This window comes from Carettochelys insculpta, chromosome 6 (genome assembly GCF_033958435.1).
Source record: "Carettochelys insculpta isolate YL-2023 chromosome 6, ASM3395843v1, whole genome shotgun sequence".
NCBI lineage: Eukaryota > Metazoa > Chordata > Testudines > Carettochelyidae > Carettochelys > Carettochelys insculpta.
In genome coordinates this window covers 73,632,541-73,651,983 of record NC_134142.1, presented here as the reverse complement: position 1 = coordinate 73,651,983, position 19,443 = coordinate 73,632,541, and the positions used below count along the sequence as shown (strand labels likewise).

The 19,443-nt window shown below is 44.0% G+C and overlaps 1 protein-coding gene across 1 annotated transcript in view; it reads left to right on the top strand.

The window, feature by feature from the left end:
* Nucleotides 1-18,901, top strand: part of OVCH2 (ovochymase 2) — a 52,717-nt gene extending 33,816 nt beyond the window's left edge. The window contains exons 12-21 of the mRNA XM_074998908.1: nt 1,844-1,974; nt 3,051-3,144; nt 4,749-4,880; nt 5,825-5,896; nt 11,096-11,282; nt 13,211-13,280; nt 14,259-14,454; nt 15,914-16,065; nt 16,423-16,588; nt 18,258-18,901. Coding sequence (XP_074855009.1) covers nt 1,844-1,974; nt 3,051-3,144; nt 4,749-4,880; nt 5,825-5,896; nt 11,096-11,282; nt 13,211-13,280; nt 14,259-14,454; nt 15,914-16,065; nt 16,423-16,588; nt 18,258-18,298 — 1,241 coding nt within the window. The 3' untranslated portion in view covers nt 18,299-18,901. The remainder of the gene's footprint in view (nt 1-1,843; nt 1,975-3,050; nt 3,145-4,748; nt 4,881-5,824; nt 5,897-11,095; nt 11,283-13,210; nt 13,281-14,258; nt 14,455-15,913; nt 16,066-16,422; nt 16,589-18,257) is intronic.
* Nucleotides 18,902-19,443: the final 542 nt, after the last annotated feature.

The following is a 19,443-nucleotide window of genomic DNA, read 5'->3' as shown; positions in this document are numbered from 1 at the left end:
GCACACATTGTGCATCATTACACTGACTGCTACACTGACTAGTAGCTATCAGGCACTGCAAACTTCGGTAAGAGCAATTGTCACTCACTTGTGAACAGTCAAATCAGGTCTCATTTTGGTGTTTCTCACCCTGAAGAGCTGTGACAGCAAATGACAAAGTTCCATGACAGTGGCCTTGTGCATGTGGAAGTTTTGCAGCTACAGCTGATCAGCCCATACCTGCAAAATAAAGCGGTCCGACCAGTGTGTATTGGTTTCACGGCTCCAGAACTGGTGCACCACTGTGTGCAATGCATCCAGTGCAGCAAACAGTTTTGCATTTCTGCTCTCCAGTCCTCCAATCATGGTCCTCCTCCTCCCAGTTGCTTTGGCTAATAAGATACTGCAGGACACTTCTTGAACACACTGTGCAAGAACTCTAAGCTCCTCCAGATCCTTGCTAATCCCTTGTAATGGCATGTGTCAGGGCAGGCTTTGGGAACGTGGTGTGAAAATTCTGTTGGCAGTTTGTTTTCAATGGGAGGAAGGGAGTGAGGGCACTGCAGTGTGGGATATCATCAGACACCCACAACCACTTACATCACATTTTTTCTGCCATAAAACACTGGCACAGAAACCCAGAATGCATCTGGGGTGCAGGAACTGTTGGATAGGTACCCACAATCCAGTGCTGACATAATCAAATTTACTAGAGGTAATGGAGACACACTAAGTCAGCTTTCTGAACATGTGCGGACACTCGCCATCGGCTTTATAAAATCTAGTGATAAAAAGTTGACTTTAGTAAATTCAACTTTATTTCCTAGTGTAAACACAACTTTAGTGAGAAGCTGTCCTGTAATTCTCTTCCCACCAACCAGGTGGGATTACACCCTTTTCCCTACCACAGAGGAATATTCTAAGGCTTATTTAATTTAATTAATGTTTGTGAAGATACAGAGCTACTCAGCTGAAAGATGCTATAAAGGATCCTGGGCCCAATCACTCCTTCCTGAGAAGGAACCTAAGGGAGATGAAGGAGGATGAAATGTTTTTGAGAAGCGTTTTTCCCCATGGATCAGTTCATGGGCCAGCCTCTAAATAGAGGCAGGCCTTGTGTCTCTGTGACTCTGTTTATGTCATTACTTGTCAGTGTGATTTCTTTTAATGTCTTCTGCAGCTGTTCAGGAACTGCCCCCAGTACTCCTCTTAAGGAGATTGCCATCTGAAGGAAACACATCCATTGGTTATCAAAACAAAAAGCAGTCCAGTAGCACTTTTAAGACTAACAAAATAATTTATTAGGTGGTGAGCTTTTGTGGGACAGGCCCACTTCTTCAGACCATAGCCATACCAGAACAGACTCAATATTTAAGGCACAGAGAACCAAAAATAGTAATAAAGGTTGACAAATCAGAAAATTATTATCAAGGTGAGCAAATCAAAGAGCAGGGGGCAGAAGGGTGGGGGGAGTCAAGAATTACATTAAGCCAAGTATGTAAAAGAGCCCCTAGCACAGCTATCTCTCTGTTACTATTCATTGGTTATGTTACACTTCCATCCTGACTTTTGCAGTCAATAGAGCGGAGGAAAAGTGCAGCTCCCCAGCCTTTTCTTGTCCTATTCTTCCAGTATGCACTCTGAAGGATTGTGAGAAGTACATTACTGTTATGTAATCAGAGGGGAAAGGGTCCTGTCTGTGCATAACCCACAGTAATGGGCCAAACCATTTTTCCTTTCTTCTTTATGTAATTCAGCTGGGAGAGCATTGCGCAGGAGTTGGTCAGGGTTTGAGTTTAGTAGATGGCCAATTATAGGAAAGCACTTTCTTCTCTTTGATATTTTCTCCCTGATTTATTTCCAGATTCTGGCTGCGGGTCCCTAGCTGTCGTCTTTGAAGAGGGAATGATACAGAGTATGAACTACCCTGAGCCCTACAATAATCTGGCCAACTGCTACTGGATTATTCATGCTCCAGAGAACCATATAATCAAGGTACAATGCAGGAAGGGCTTATACATTTCATTCTGTGCAGATAATGTCTTTTAGAAAGAAGTAAGTTGTAAACTAATCTTTGATGAAAAAACTTAGCTTAGTTAACTCATTCAACTTTTGGATAGTGACAGAGATAGTTGTATTAATCTGTATTCTATCAAAACAAAAGAGTAGTCATGTAACACTTTAAAGATTAACAAAATAACTGACTAACAAAATAAATTCATCACCCAGTAAATTATTTTGTTAGTCTTTAAAGTGCTACATGACTGCTTTTTTGCTTTCAGTTCTTGCGTAGTGCTGCTGTTGCATTCAACCCAAAAAGCTGCTCCATTCTCATGACTTTTCAGATCTGCTAGAACTGTAACAAAGTTTGGAATCATTTAGACTTGGGCTTTTAGCTGGGCCCACTGGTGCTCCAGGCAAATCATGTCTCTGGACCCAGGTTTTAAACCCAGACTTCTCCAAAGTTTTGGGGATGCTTGGATTGGGAGTTTTGGTTCATTCTGACCTTAAACTAAAATAATATTTCTCTTATTGGCCATGAACATCACAATGATTTTCCTCCTTTTAGCTTTTTGTTGAAGATAAAAGAATATCAGTTTGATATCCCATACGTTTTTTACTGGGGACCAGATCCTGTTGCCACAACCTGATCTTGGGCAGTAGTTTCCAACCAGTGTGCTACAGCACCCTCATGTGCCATGAGAACTGTCTGAGTGTGCCATGGGATTTCATCAATTTCTCTTCATCACTGTTCTTTGCAAAGCCAATGAGGAAGGGTTGAGGGCAGGGAGAATTGATGGCCCCGTGCCGGCTGGGGCTCAAGCAAAAGATGCCTGAGTCCCAGCTGGTGCGGGGGTTTTCAGTTTCCCCTTGCAGTGGCTCTTTGCAGAGCAGCCGCTGCAAGGGGAAATGCTAACCACACAAGAGCCTCTTTGTGCCAGGGGACATCCGAAATGCTGCTTCCTGGCCTGAATGGGCAGGTTGGGAGCCCCCTTCTCCGCTATGGCAAAGTGGGGGAGGGAGGTCTTACTATTAGTTCTATAATCTTATTATTTCCTTTTCTCTTTAAGCTTACATATGAGTATTTTGAAATAGAGGAAAATGAAGACTGTTCCTATGACTCTGTAACAGCATATACGGATGTGACAGAAGAGGAAGAAATAGGTTTGTCTTTTGATTGTCAATATGGGTCATTGATTCAGACCTAGCTGCTATTGGTCTCATTTTGCATCTCTAATATAATAGCTACTACAGTATATTCTTTCATACCTGGCAGCCCTGGGCCAGGAGGTTGCTGGATACTCCAATATTCTGGATAATAGAGAAGTGTATATATAGCAATGCATGACATTGAAGAAAAACAAGATTAGATTTTAAGGAACAAACAAAGTATGCAAAGTACTTTATTTACCAAAAACAGGAGTAGTGTACACTGTAAACGTATGCAGTAAACCCTCGAAATGCGCAATTTCGAGTTGCACTTAACTTGCGTTAATGTGAGTTAAGCACAACTCAAAATTCCGCTCTCTCCGGTACTTGCTCAACTCCCCCACTGGTTCCGTGTGGCCCCGCTCACCACCCGTGCATGGCTCTGGCTCACCCCGACCCCCACGCCTGTCTCTGGCTTACTGCCCCTCACATGTGAGTCCGGCTCAACCCCCCCCAGCCCCAGGTCAACACCCCACTGGCTCACCACCCAAGCAGAGCTCCAGCTTAACGCCCCCCCGCATCCTGTTTCTGCACACGGCTCTGATTCAAACCCCCAATGGCCTGGCTCACCACCTCTGTGTGTGGCTCAAGCTCAACCCCCACCCTGCCCCTGTTAAATTTCCCCCCAGCACATGGTTCTGGCTCAACTCCACCCCCTGCAACCCTAACACACCCCAGGGTTAACCCCCCTCCCACAGCTCCAACCCACCACCAGGCTTAACCCTCCCCAACTTAACCCTCCCCAATTATCCACTATCCATTTATGTAGAGAAACACATCTATATCATGTAAATTGTCCAGCTTTTAGGATACTTAGCTTCTGTAACTCAAGGCAGGATAGACTCCCAGACACTGATTTTGCATCACTGGTGTATGGCACTTGAATCATACAAGAGACGCCAGTTGACATTATTTCAGTTTGCTTCTCAGGTGTTCGTTCTTCTTCACCAATTCGATTGAACGTTGGTGTAACTCTCCTTAACGTCACTAGAATTACTCTTCATTTATGGTATTGTGACAGTAAGTTGGAGGAGAACTGGGCCGGAGGACTTGTTGTTTGGCTTGTATAAGGCTTAGAATACATAATAGGCCCAGTTCATCTTGGTGTTGCTGCTAGTTTTGGAGCAAAGATAAATGGGAGGTAACTTATTCCTCTCTTTATTCAGGGACAAGAGGGACCCTTGGTGCAGTCTAAGGAAGCCCTCAGGACTGCCCTAACTTGTGCCCCCTGCAGTGGCTTCTGTAGGCCTATGCAAAAATCTTTTCAATGGTAAATGCAATGGGTGGTATTTCTGAGAGGAAAATTGTCTTTTTGCAAATGGCTTCTATATTTGTGGACCAAAGCCCAAAATCCTGAAGAGTTTGGATACAGGAACTTTGGAATTTGGATCAAACTGTTGTTGCTGAGTTCCACAAAAGCTCATTCTAACACTGAAAAGAAACCTAGTTTTGTGTATCATACCTCTGTGTTGGAAAACGTGTGTTTCTCCTTTCTTTCTTCCCCTGCCTGTAAGATATAGAAGATGAGTTGTATTTGTAAATCCTGGGTCTGTCTTCAGCTAGGTTATGTGGGTTTGCTGTCCCAGCACCTGTTTTGAGCACCTCTAGTACAATGCTGATCATCTTTCACTCAGATGAAACTGAGACCTTTGGGGGATTCCGAGCCACATTCTCCTTCATTCATGTAACAGGTAAAATAATTGATGTGCACTGTAGCAGCCAACTTTATCTTGGGGTGGGGAGAGGAAGGGTGCTGTACAGGGGGCTCTGTGGTAAGAATTGGTATTTCACCTAGTTTTGCTCTGGGTTAGTTTCCACTTATACAATGCAGCAATGAGAAAAACCTGTTCTGAATCCAACTTTTCATTCATATGGAGTGATATTTCGGGCAATTTTAGATCATAGCCAGGCTAATGGTGCTGGCATCTGAAGTTAAAAGCTTAGTGTGGTGTACATAAATAGGGCTGATCAAAACTTGGGATTTCCAACATTTTGAATTTATTTTTGTTCAAAATTGGAACAAAAAGTCAAAATTTTACATAGTCCCTTAGTACTGATGCAGTGTATACCAGCACCAAGGAAGTCTACCCTACCTGCATTATGTTAGTTATGCTGACTAAAGTTATCTTCTGTAGGCATGGCTGCATCTACACTGGGGAGTTGGTCGGAAAAGGTAGCATGATACTCCTTTTTCACACACACTTGATAGACATACTTTGAGGGTATAAGTTTTGAATTTAGAGTCAGTGAAAGTGTCCTGACCTCCAGTCACCTGCTATAATCATCAGACTAACCTGAGAAATATCTGTTACATGCATCAAAAGAAATTATTGAAGTTTAAGATAAACTCTGATTTTAATGTTCTATTTATGTTTCCATAGCCACCAACATGGGCTTGGCACGTTCCAGAAACTTGAGAAGTCTGGTCCCTGTTCTATCATGCTCACTTTCTTAGGTCAACCAAGGAGACAAGTGCTAGATCAAATAAAGTAGATGTAACTGGGACTGCTTCTGATAATGGAAATCGTTATATAGATAGGTTACTAAAACCACAAGGAGTTAATAGTTTGTCTCTGTGAGAAAATCAGGTGTAACTTCATTTGAGATGCACTAATATGCTATTTTCCCTCACTAGATTTAAATATATCAGATTTGAACAATGAAGCAGCACATCCTGAGGGTCTAAATACCACTACAGAAATTCCAGGTAACCTGCCTTTCATAGGAATGTGGTACAGTTTGGGTGGCAGAAGGTGGGGAGAGGGGAGAAGAGTAGAATGGCTTACGATTGTACCTTGAGTTGCTCCAAGACGCTCCAGTTAAAAAGAATGGCAGAAATGAAGGTGTAAAGAAATACAGTTGGCTCTAGAGTGGTAGGTTCTGAGTCTCTGTCACTGCACCTTGTTCATTCATTTACACAAGTAAAATCCGGGTTCAAAATTCCACTGTTTTGCTCCGGTACCATTTTGCTAAACCCACTTTGTACTAGTATAAATGATGACATCAGACATGGCCTATACAGGTTTGATCTCCCTAATCTGGTACACTTGGGACCTGGCCAACCCTGAACAATGGGATTTGCCACACCAGGGGAGGTCCCCTGCCACCAGCTCCAGTCTCACGCTCGCTGGTCCAGGAATATCCGTTATCCTGCTGAATCAGGGATGTTGCCAGACCAAAGAATCTCAGATTTTAGGGAGCAGACCTGTATATCTTAGTTGAGTGCTTGCTCACATCTATTCAACTTAGGTGTGTGTGTGTGCATGCTTTTGTGCACACCTGTTGGAAAGTTTGCCCTGGTAACTACCGGTCAGGTCAGCTGCGGAGCCCCCTGCAGTGGTGCCTATGCAAATCTTATAATTAACCCAGCTGACCCGGCTCCCCTCAGTTCTCTTCTTACCACCCATGGGGGCTGTTCCATTGTTGTAGTAAAGTACCTGTTGGTGCAAATAGTTGTTAATAGCTGTGTTTAGCATAACCATTGCTTTTTTTTCCCAGTTAGTCTTTATTGCTTGTTGGATTGGGAAGGTCTCTCCTGTTCTCCTCCATTTCACCTCTTTTTGGCACCAGTCCAGTTCTTGGCCCTCTTTGCCCCAGCACCATTCTTGCTCTCCTCACTGATTTTGCTCATCTCATCAGTCCCGTGAAACCACATGCACCAAGACAGACATTGGCCATTCTCCTCCGGTGGCAACTTCAGGTCCTCCTTGGCCTTCCTGCTCTCCTCCTGCATCTTTCCATGACTCTCCAGTGTCAGACTCTCAAGGCCTGGAACAAGGCTCTGCTGCTTTCTATTCACCCTCAGCTCAGTACTTTTCATGGTATGCCCAGGGTCTCAGTAATCAATCAGCACCATATCCTCTGCCTGGTCACATATATCATCTGCTTCAAAAGCTCCTGAGGCTGCTGCTAGCTGCCCATGTCAGGGCGGGCTCTTGCCACCCTACTCCTCCTGAGATGATGTCTCCTCCTCGTGGAGGACTCTGGACCAGTGTTGCCCCCCTTGGCATCCTCCAGCTCCTTACTGGACAAGGCCATAGCAAGTGCATTGGCCTCAAGGCCTCCATTGACTACAGGGAGCTTCTCTGCCTCTCCACAAGCTTATCTGCTGTGAGGCCACCAAGCTGAATCTTCCAGTGGAGGAAGTTACTGAGTCTGTTGATCCCACTTGTGACATTCTGACCTCAAAAGGTCCATTCCACGTGGGCCTTCATTTTAACAAGGCTACCATCGCTACTGTCTCTCTTACTTGGCAGACTCTGGCCTCTTTCTCCCCTACTTCTCCCATGGGGCAGAATGCAAGTACTTTGTGCTGGTAAAAGGCTCTGAATACCTGCACACTGGTCTACCACCACCTTGTTCCTTGGTGGTGGATGCCATAAACAAAAAAGAGTGCCAAGGTCAGCAGGCTCCAGCCCCAAATCCAAAGATGCTGGACATCTAGCCCTCTTTGAATTAACGGTCTATTTAGGTGCGGGCCTTATGCTTCAGGTGGCTAGTCAGCTTGACTGCAGCTCTTCAGTTTAAAAAGGCTCTCCCTGAGAACCTGAGGGAGGAGTTCTCAGCCTTTATGCAGGAGGGCAAGGTGATCTCTTGCACCTGCCTGCAGGCAGCTCTTAATGTGTGCGAATCTGCAGACTGCTCTGTTGCCTTGTGTGGCCTGACTGGGGCTATCAGGGGCTGCTTCCAGTGGTCCAACAAATAATCCAGGACCCTCTTTTTGACTGCCAGACAGGGTGCCGACAGACAGACACCTCCACAGCCTCAAGTACTTTCACATTACCATGAAGTCTGTAGGCATGTGCATGCCCACTGTGCAGCAGAAGCCCTTAAAGCTGCAGCCTCAGCAGCACCACCAGCAGTCCAGACCCTTTCAACTTTGTGGGTGCTTAGACTTCTATTAATGCAAGAACCATTATTCCCATTACTAGTCTCCCTGTGAACAGTCCAGGGCTGGTTGCAGTCAGTCCAAATCCTCATTAAAGTGCTTTTTTTGATGGTGTTCTTGAGATAGGAGTACCTGCACCAGTGGGTCCTACGTTGCCCTTCCTAAACAGACTCTGCCCATTCCTCCAGGCTTGGTCAACCATCATATCAGACTGCTGGGTCCTCAGGATGATTGCATTCCATTCCATTCCACTCCATGCTTCCACTCCCACACATCCCTCTTCGGGGACCCTCTCACAAGCAGCTCCTCCTCTCAAAGGTTCAGCCACTTCCGAACTTAGGGGTGGTGGAGAAGGTGCGTCCTCAGTACAGGGGAAGGGGTTTCTACTCCTGCTACTTTCTGGTTCCCAAGGCAAATGGGGGGTTGCAACCCATCACCTCTCTGGATCTGGGGGATTGGTACACAACTCTTGGCCTAAAGGACACTTACTTCCATATTTCCATCCATCCTTCCTACCAGTGGTTCCTCTGATTCACAATGGGCCATCTGTACCTTCAATTTATTGGCCCTCCTCTTTGGGCTCTGCATGGCACCCAAGGTGTTTACCAAATACATGTCAGTGCTGCCCACCATCTTCTGCTGGCATGGGTCCAGGTGTACCTGTATCTGGATGACTGGCTTCTTGGAGGGAGTTGGGGAAGTCCACAAATTGGGTGCAGTTGCAAGTGGCATTAACCAGACAGACTCTGGAGAGTCTGGGTTTGCTGCTCAGCCTGGGAAAGTCCTTGCCTTCCTCAGCACATAGAGTTGAGCGGGGCAGTTCTTGACACCACGCAAGCCAGGGCAATCAGTGCTACCAAGCTTTCATTCAATTCCTGCACTCCGTCTCTGAGTTTCCTATTACCATGGTCCACACATGCTTTCAGCTGCTGTGATACATGGCAACCTGACTTATATGGTGCCATTTGCCAGGCTGCATGGCCTCAGTGTACCATCCCAGCTGGTACAGCCTGGACACGGTCGTGACGCTGCCTTGCCGTGTCTCCAGTACTCTCTGCTGTTTGGCTATGTCTGCAGAGCATCCACATAGGCCTTTCCTTTCATGATCCTTGGTCACAGACACATCAGATTTAGGCTGGGGCACTCAACTGGGGCATCTCACAACTCTGGTCCTGCAGACAGCAGAGGAGCTGTCACTCCATATCAATGTGCGTGAGCTCCAGGCTTCAGTCCCTTCACCTCATGGTGTGGGGGCTTCATGGTTGATGCCTGCCAAGCAGGCTTGCTCAGGGCCAGTACAGAGGTCCTGCTCAGCAGCCGCAAACCATCTGCACAACAGTCTTACGTGACCAAGTGGATGCGCTTCTCCTGCTGGTGCACTCAGTACAACCTCGTGCCTCTGTCTACCTTTGTCCCACAGGCTTTAGACTGCCTCATATCCCTGAAGCAGCAAGGTCCCGCTTCTTCATCCATCAAGGATGGGGAACGTGGATGTTCTGTGTTTGTGCACCCCACGATGGGGTGCTTCTTTAAGGGTATGGACTGACTTCACCCACCGTTTTGCTGGCTAGTCCCATCTTATGATCTTAACCTGGTCCTTCGAATGCTTATGAGCCCTCCCACTGAACCATTGGCCACTTGCTCTCTCCTCTACCTCTCTTGGAAAGTGGCCTTCTTGGTGGCTATCACCTCTGCCAGAAGGGTACCTGAACTTTGGGCCCTCATGTCTGAGCCCCCATACATGGTGTTCCATAAAGACAAGGTGCAAATTAGCCCTCACCCAGTGTTCCTGACGAAAGTGGTGTCCAGATTCCAGGTTAGTCAGGATATTTTCCTGCCAGGATTCTAGCCTAAACCTCATAGCTCCCAGCAGAAGCAACAGCTGCATTACCTCGATGTGAGATGAGCACTTGCCTTCTATATTGACTGGACTAAGCCCTTCCATAGGACCACACAGTCCTTTGTGGCCCTTGCTGAATGCACGAAGGGACTCCTGGTGTTGTCACAGAGCATCTCCTCCTGGCTCACGTCCAGTAAACAGGCGTGTTTAGACCTTTGTGAAAGTCTCCCCACAGCCTGTGGCAGTTGTTCAAAATGTGTTGCTCATATCTATTCAAAACCCACCCTCCGGCTCCGTCATCAGAGTGGTCTGCAAGAAGGAGCTGAGAGGATGCCAGGTCAACTAAGTCATATGTAAGCTTCGCATAGGTGCCATTCCAGGGGGCTCCGCACCTGACCCGGCTGGTAGTTGCTAGGGAAAACTTTCCAATAGCTGTGTACACGCACACACACGCCTAACTCAAATAGGTATATGAGCAAGCACTTGAAGAACAACAGTTACGTTACAATGGTGGGTAACCTTTTCTTTTTTAATATTGAATTTGCACCCCTAAAGGTTCTTCGGAGTGATACGTATATGCAAACCTGAAGCTAATTCATTACACTGTAGATGATTTTACTCGTATGAACTGGTTCTGTTCCTACAAAGAAATGTTTTTATTGGCAACGGATTCCCTACACATTATGGCTACGACTACGCTTAGAGAAATCTTCAAAATGGCCATGCTAATGGGCCTGTCAAAGAATACTAATGACACACTGAAATGCACATTCAGTACCTCATTAGCATGCCACCGGCCGCAGCACTTCAAAATTGCTGCTTTTCGCTCCTGTGCGGCTCATCAAGGACCCCGCCAACATCGAAATCCCCTTATTCCTATCAGCAGAAGTGAAAAGTGACAATTTGGAAGTGCCGTGGCTGGCGGCATGCTAATGAGGCACTGAATATGCATTTCAGCACCTCATTAGTATTCTTGAAAATGGCCATTAGCATGCCTGTTTTGAAGGTTTCTCTAAGTGTACACATGGCCTTTGATACATTGCAATGGGGGAGGTAGGTGAAAAGGTTCTGAGGTAGGCTACCCTCAGAGTAAATATAGAGTAAAGCAAATGTAAACACTTTCCTCAACCAAAAACTGAACTCTTCTTGAGTATATAAACCTTTTCTGTTCTTAGCAGATGATGTCTGTGGAGTGCCTTCAAATCAGCCCAGATTTCTCTTCAGTAGGATAATGGGTGGTGAGGAAGCTGTGCCCTACTCATGGCCTTGGCAGGTCAGCATACAGATTTCAGCTGAACATATCTGTGGAGGAGCAGTTCTTACCAGAGAGTGGGTTGTTACAGCTGCTCACTGCTTTAATTATAAGTAGGTACACATGGGAAGAAGATACTATAAGATTTCTGGGGGGAGTTTCACAAGATGTCATGGACAATGTCTTGTATGTGTTTGGATTTTGTTCTGTTAAGTTGGTTTAAAATGGAGGCAGCTAACATCTCACACAATTAATTTGACACTTAAGGGAATGCTGACAAGATTTATAGTTCCCTAATCTCACTATCAGCTCTGGGAAATTGCTCCCTAATTGTTCTGAAAGCATATTAGAAAGACATAGTACCAAGCCTAGCCTCTTCTTGGAGCTGCCTCTCAGGAGAATACCACCTGGGGAGGGGGCGAGTAGGAGTGGTACCATGGTCAACGGTTCTTCTGCCTTCCCCGATCTGCCTTTCCAAATGGGGAAGGATGCAGAACCCACAATGTCAGCAGAGCTGCTGCTGTACTGCTATACGGAGTTGGAGGAGAGAGGCACCATGAAAGGGCCAGGGGCAGAACTGGGGCAGACAGGGAAAACAGCAGAACTGCCGGAAGGTCCCCTGGCTGCTTCACTACCTGCAGAGCCTCCTGCCCCATCAAGTCAGGTAGTATGGAATGGGGAAGGGAAAGGAAGAGCAGGGGGCCCTGGGCTGAGGTGCAGCAGAGTCACGGGGCAGGGGGGAGGGGTCACATAATCCCAGTGCCATACCAGGAAGATGTTAATTTCATCCTGGCTTATCCACAACTCTAGAGGGTCCCTCAGAGTCTGCTTAGATCCTGAGAGATCAACAGGACACTTAGTCTATCTGGCCAGAGGGTGTGATAAGCCTGTCATTATAAAGGAGCTCAAAACTCCACTGATCTTATCTCTTATTACTGGGAAGGGAGGGGGTACGTACTGAAGGAGTTAATTATGTATCTTGGCAATAAGAACTCCCTCTACAAATTGATTTCCAAAAAGTAACTTTCTTGGGGATTTTCTAGATCATTTGTAATGAATATTTTATGTCCCTTTTCATTTTCTGCTTTAATAAAAATCACATATAAAGATACCCTTTTTCTTGTAATCAAGCTCTCTTTCAACAGTGGGGCTCTCTATCTGCAAGAGCTTCTTCTCCAAGGATTGACACTCTAAATTGTTAATTTTCACATAATTTTGAGACTGTCTTTCAGGATCAGAGGTCAAATTTTTGGAAGTCTTAATACCTATTTTCCAAGGCAACTCAGACATTTAGGGTTCTAAATTCCACTGATTTTTTTTTCAGTTGAACTTAATATTTGATGTGCCTAATGTTCCTGAAAACGGGAGTTAGGTGGGTTTGGAAATTTTACCTCAGAAGTCTTAGTTTTTCTGTATTTTTTCTGTATTTCTGTATTTAAACAAAACAAAGGGAAAAAAGCTTGTGAGACTGGGGTGGGACGGAAATTCTACATTTTATGATCTCACCTCATCAGAATCTTTATATGGCTTCTAGTGGCTCTTCATTAATTGATTTAATCAATCCTTCGGTACTGTTGTCTCAATACAAAGAAAAAAATGTAGAAGATAGGATGGAGTTTTTAAGTTGTGTTTTTGGTAGGATTTTTTTTTTCCATGAAAAGCTGATGTGAAATGCAAAGTGTTAAGTGTTGGCGTTGTCCCTAGCGAATCTGTGTCCTGCTGCTTCTCTAGATGCTTTGCATAAGAATGAGACCCTGAAAGCTTCTAATTCCTGCCCCAAATTATTATTTTGCCTTACCAAACTGCTGAGTTGCATTACTTGATCATGCTGCTGTTGAAGTTAATGGCAAACTCCCATTGATTTATGGGAAAAGGATTGGTCCCTTTACTTGATGGTGAAACAGGACATACGCATTTGCATGGGGGTGGGGTCCTAGATTCTTAACACATCTACCTCTCTAAAGCTTAATCATGACAGAGATAGACAAACTTCATGATGAGAACAGCCCTGGGAATATTCCTACTTTTGTGTCTTTTTTAGGGAGCACTACAGAGATTTATGGATGGTAGTTGCTGGACTCCATGATATTACAGAGCAAGAGCACAGTCAGGTATTGTGAATCAAACCTGCTTTGTGCATTAAATACTTCTCACCAACTTGTAGAATGCAATAGGCAGCAGCTGGCTGAGCTGCTGTGCATGGAGGACTACAGTTGTGCACAAGGAAGTTTAAGTTCTAGCACAGAACTCTGAGGTGAGCAATAGTTAGCCCAAAACGCTGAGCTCTGCTCCTAAAAGGTGTGTGAGGTGCGAAGGTAGGGACACGCTGCAGAAAAATGGCTCAGCTACAGTTACTCCAGTAACTTACCTTTGTCTAAACTCTGTAAGACCTGGTGATTGTTGCCAAAATAAATGCTGTCAGTTGTCACAGAAAAGTGGCAAGTCCAGTCTATGTGCAATGGTTCCACATCCCATTCTGCTGACTTTAATTTCTCAACGTTCTACAGGCATATCCCTTTCAAGCAGTTAATCATCAGTGATGTTGAATAGGCTCAGAGGGATAGCTGTGTTAGTCTGTAGCTTCACAAAAAACGAGCAGTCCTGCAGTACCCTAACAACTAATGTATTTATTTATCAGGTAGAGAGCTTTTGTGGGATAATTGAGATCTCTGTTGAGCCCAAGGTTAAATTTAACAGAGATCTCAATTATCTTATGCAATACAAGGGCGATTTCCCCATTTCACTTCACATAATTTACTTCATCCACTGGTCTTATTAGTGACAGGCGACTCCCCCCACCCTGCTTTTTTCCCCTCCTTCCTCTCCACCATATAAACCCTGGGTTCTACTGGATTCTAGCTGTCTACTCCAGTCTGAAAATCTGAAGAAGTGGGTCTTATCCATGGAAGTTCACTACCTAATAAATAAATGCGTTAGTCCTTAAAGTGTTACAGGACTGCTTGTTTTTTTAGTAATTATGTTGGTTCTTTTTCATGAACTATCCCCAGGGCTCCAGGTAAATGCTCAAACTGGAATGCTTTTCAAGCACCAGGCTCTTTCCATGAATTGCCATATGTTTCCTTTTCTAGAGACGATCAGTGAAACAGTATATTGTGCATCATGATTTTAACAAGATCACTATGGATTCGGATATTGCATTATTGCAGTTGACTGAGCCCCTGGAGCTTAATCACTATGTGCGTCCAGTGTGCCTGCCTCAGGAGGGTGAAGTGGTTCAGCCTTCCAGGGTGTGTACCACCACAGGATGGGGGATTCGTAGTAAAGGTATTGCAGATCTTTTTGCTTCATGGGGTTGTGCGCGCCACAGGTGTATTTTAACAAACACTGTAGGGCACATGAGAGAGTGAATTGTCTCTCTGTCTCCTAGGACATTAATGTGTTAATTGGGATCTGTTCTTGATTACATTGAGTGGGATAGGATTCAGATCTATCTGTAACCCTTCTGCCAGTAGCAGTCTGCAGCAGCCAGGGCTGGGTTCAATATCTAGGGGCTCCTCTTCATTCATCTCACGCAGAACGGGCTTGAAGTTGGGCCAGTATTTTGAAGCACCCACAACTTGACTGCCAGTCAGCACTTCAAAGTTAGCAGCTTCAAAATTTCTGCATTATGCTAATGCCTGATATTCCCTGGTCCATGTCATTTCCATGCCCCCTCAGAAAAGGGCTAGTGCAGACATGGCCCCAGAGTTCATAACCAACCCCCAAATAACCATCACAATTCAAAAGGATTGAGTAGTGTTCTTTGCCTCTCAGGCATCAAGAGTGAGACCAACATGGGACTCATCAGTCCAACACTGTAAGGGTCCCTTTCACATACCCAAACTTTCTTCATGCCCCACTTCCAGCTCTGTCCAGTCTGTGTAGACCCTGGCTTATCAGCCTGATGACTTCTCTCATTGAACCTGAGGCAATGCTGTCCACTAGTTGCTTTGTGGGGTTGGTTTGAGACCAAACTGATTTCAGCTCTCAATCTGAGTAGCTATCACAGTGGATTCTCAAACAAATAGAATACAGACTCCAACATTCAGTTTTATCTTTGAACAGCAACAGGGAGGACTACTCAAACCAAGCTTATACCTATATAACTAAGGCACAGTTGAGCTTAAAGCTTCTAGCTAGCTGGTTTGACCCCTAATTCTCACAATGTGCAGATGAGGGGAGCCCTGTGTGATCCATAGTTTACACAGTGATTATGACCACCCTGTAACACCACCCCCACCACCACCCCAACAACAATTTCAAGCATTGGTAAGACTCCACAATTCTTACACGGGGTGATTAGCATAATTTGTGACTTTACAACATCATGTTATTTACAATAGATGAAAACCCATTGCTTCACCTGCTACCCATCAGGCTTTGTTTGCAGGGCTTTATACATGCACACCTTTGCATTTTAATGCAAATGATCTCTAAAGAACACATTCCTCAGATCCTTGAGGAGTATTGAGATCCTCCTGGCACATTCCTTACATATCAAACTGTAGTACAACCTGCAGAGTGGGAGAACTGGAAACATTGTCACTTGAAACCTTTTAAGATAGGAGATATCATGAGCAACTGTACAGTAGAGTGCAATCCTGTGTTGTCAGGAGAAAGGTCTTGTGATCCCAGAGGCATTTTTTTGCTCTTATATCTGTGACGCTGGGAGGAAATAGGTATATATCAATGTTCGTTACTGCTCCATGTTTTTCCTGTTTTTGAGATTTTTTTTCACTTCAAGACAGAGAAAAATCCAATAAACTTCAGCAGCTGGAAGTCCCAGTCCTAGTCTCTGAGACATGTCAGAACTATTATGTAAACCATCCCAACAGGGTGACCCAGCAGATGCTCTGTGCTGGATTCCCTCTGGAGGAGGGAAAGGACTCATGCAAAGTAAGTTAAAACAAAGTGCCGCTTTTGTGGTTATTGTGGAACTTGAAAGATTTTCAATTTGGAGCGTGGGAATACTGAGATGTGAGTGAGATGGACTGTTTCACTGGGGACAAAAATTGCTTATCTGGTACATTGTGAAATAATCCATCGTTTCAACAGTACTATTAGCTATTGCACACCCACTCATGCACCACATAAATGGCACATAAATGTATTGGGACTACAGTAAAAAGGAAGGATGAAAAGAAATGAGGTAATTATGAGTCAAACACTTAATGATTCAAAGTTTGTCACAGCAGCACGTTGAAAAGGTAATGTTAATTTGTAACAAACTATTTATTTTCTCTCTCAATATAGGGTGACTCAGGTGGACCATTAGTTTGCCCTTCAGAAGATACAGGATTTTATACTCTGAGTGGACTAGTAAGTTGGGGCTATGGTTGTGGAAGAAAAAGCTACCCAGGAGTATATACAAAAGTTGCTGTTTTTGTTGACTGGATCAATCACTGTATTAACAATACAGGTATGTATGGAGGTGGGGGAGTGGGAAGCCACTGAGTTTGCTATAGGTGCCTAGTGTGAGGCACATTGAAAATGCCTTGTCCTTTCCAGAGGGCAGGTCCTTGCAACTTTCTGAATGGCAGACTCCTTTCACATGTTTCAGGCTGGGCACCCAGGAATGGAAGCATCCAAAATCAGTGGTCATTTCTGAAAATCTCAGCCTTGATTCTGTTTCCTTAACATGGTTTACTTTTCTGATTTTTTTAAAATGAAATTAGACTAGATGACAAAACAATTTCAGTGTCATCTCCATTTATTCCAGTGTTTGAACATGTAAGTTTGCCAGGTTAGGTGAGAACCCTCGACTCTTTAATCAAGAAATCTTTAAAAAATGTTTCCAGCTGTCATTTTTCTTGATGTACTCAATTTCATGCAGTAAAACTCCAAAAGGTCAGTTCTAAGAGGCCTTATTTCAGTACTCCCCCAAAGCACTAAATACAAACTTGGCATACAAGTCTCACAAAGAAAGCAGATTTCTCCTTTCAGTGGGGTTCCAGCAGTATGACTGTTGGAAGAATTTGATCTTTAGTATATTAATCTGTCAGAAGAACATACTCCCAGACAGGTAAAGGCCAAATTTCAAACTCACTGGTAGTTGTCTGAATCTAGTTTTGGTTAGCCGAGAAGGCTAACAGCATGTTGGGGTGCGTTAGGAGGAGCATTTCAAGCAGATCTAGAATTGGGAATAAGGGAATTTCGAAGTGTGGCGCTTATTTCAAAGTGCCCATGTCTATACAGCCAGTCTGCATTTTGAAAGCAGCACTTTCGGAGAGTGACTGGCTGCCATTATACTAATGAGATGCTGAATATGCTGTCTGTGCTTCATTAATATGCCCCTTCTGAAAGGGAGGGGCATGTGTAGACAAGGCCCTTGTTTATCTGGTATTTTGGAGGTAGCCACACGTTACCGGTTAACGTAACCTGCAGGTATAAGATGGAAGATAGGAGAGGGATGGAATGAAATGAACTGGACACATGCAAGTCATATTACTCAGTGAACTATTCAAAGCCACTCAGATATGACGGTGATGAGGGTCATATAAAAACATGTATCGAATGGAATAAAAAGGCTGGTGTTCAGCAGCTCAGATCGGTTCCTGAGTAGGACAACATCGATAGGAGTAAAATCAGTTTGAGATGTCTTCTTCAGGTATGGAAGACATAATTGTTACAGTACAGGTGGTTTTGCTTTTCATTCAATAATATGAATTGGGTGGGTGACATCTCTTTAAAAACATACTGTGGCTGCCTTTATGGGCCAGATCCTTAGCTGGTATAAATTGGAGCAGATTTGTTGACTTCAGCTTATGAGTGATGATTTAATATGAGCTGAGAATCTGGGTCCAGATGTCTAAAACTGTAGCGACAGTCACTACAGCAAAGAAGTTGAGTTAGAATGCAGAATAATCCCCTTCTCTGCTGCAGAGAGTGCTTTTTTAAGCAGACACTTATAAACTTTTCAGTACTCCTGCTAGTTAAGTTACTATTAGTTGCCAGCCTTGATAAGACATTTAATTAGAGAAATTCTTGCTGAAGGTTTGTTTACATACAATACGATCAATATAGAGCTGATGCAATCACTTTGTTCTCTGTGCTATTCACTAATAACAGTCCATTGCTATCATATGCAGGCAAGGCACAAAGATTTCCAAGCTTTGAAGACAATAGCTAACTTCAGTGAAGATCTGGCACCTCACATCATCTAATCCAGCAGCTCTGCCTTCACAGTGGATTTCTCCATGGCATCTAGCAACCTTACTTATATGACTTGGGAGTAGCTTACAGTTTTCCAAGTTAAGATTTGAATGTGATTTCTTTATATGTGGCTTTTGCACATTAAGTTCCACATTTTGTATTTAGAAAACCTGGGATCTCTAAGTTAAGGGATGCGTTTCATGGAAACATATTCATTTTAATCCCTTGCACGTTTTTCAGTAATACCTACATCCTGTCAAGTTGTGTTGTTTTGCTTTGTCGACAGGCCCAATAAAATGTACCAAATTGCCTTTCATTTATTTACACCAGTTTAACTCCATTGATTGCAATGACTTTCAGCAGTTTAAGTGAAAGGAAAATCAGATCCATTGTGTCTGGCTTTGAAACTTCATTTTTCAGTTGTAAATAAAGGGCTTGAAAATAGCCATATTAATCTATTAGTTTCTGTTAGGCTGCACTCTTCAATAGTTACTCAGTCCACAATGGAAGTGTTGACTGAAAAGACTGAGAAAGGACGGCAGGATTTGTCCCAATATTTTATATGTACCATCTGACCATATAATAAAAATAGTTCTGCACTGAAAATGACTGCATGGACTTTTGTAGAGTCTGCTTGTGGGGTAGATGAATAGGACTCCAGTATGGTTCATAAATTCCAAGGCCAAAGGGGCCATTGTGATCATCTTGGCTGACCTCCTGTATAACACAGGCCATAAAACGTCCACAAAATAACTCTAGATGAGATCTTTGGGGTCAAAAAATCCAACTGTGATCGTAAAACTCCCAGTGATGTTGATACAACTGGTTTATTGTTCCAATGGCTATTTAGTCTCACTATTGAAAAAAATGCCTTGTTCCAGTCTGAATGTATCAAACATCAATTCTCAGCTGTTGCATCATGTTACACATTTCTGTTCTAGACTGAAGAGCCCACTATTACATATTTGTTCCCCTGTAGATACTGGTAGACTCTAATCAAGTCACCCTTTAACCTTCTGTTTCGAGTTTAGGCTATTTAGTGGATCTCCATAAAGCGTATCTTCCAATCTTTTCATTATTCTCACAGCTCATTTGTTAACTCTAATTTATCAACATCCTTGA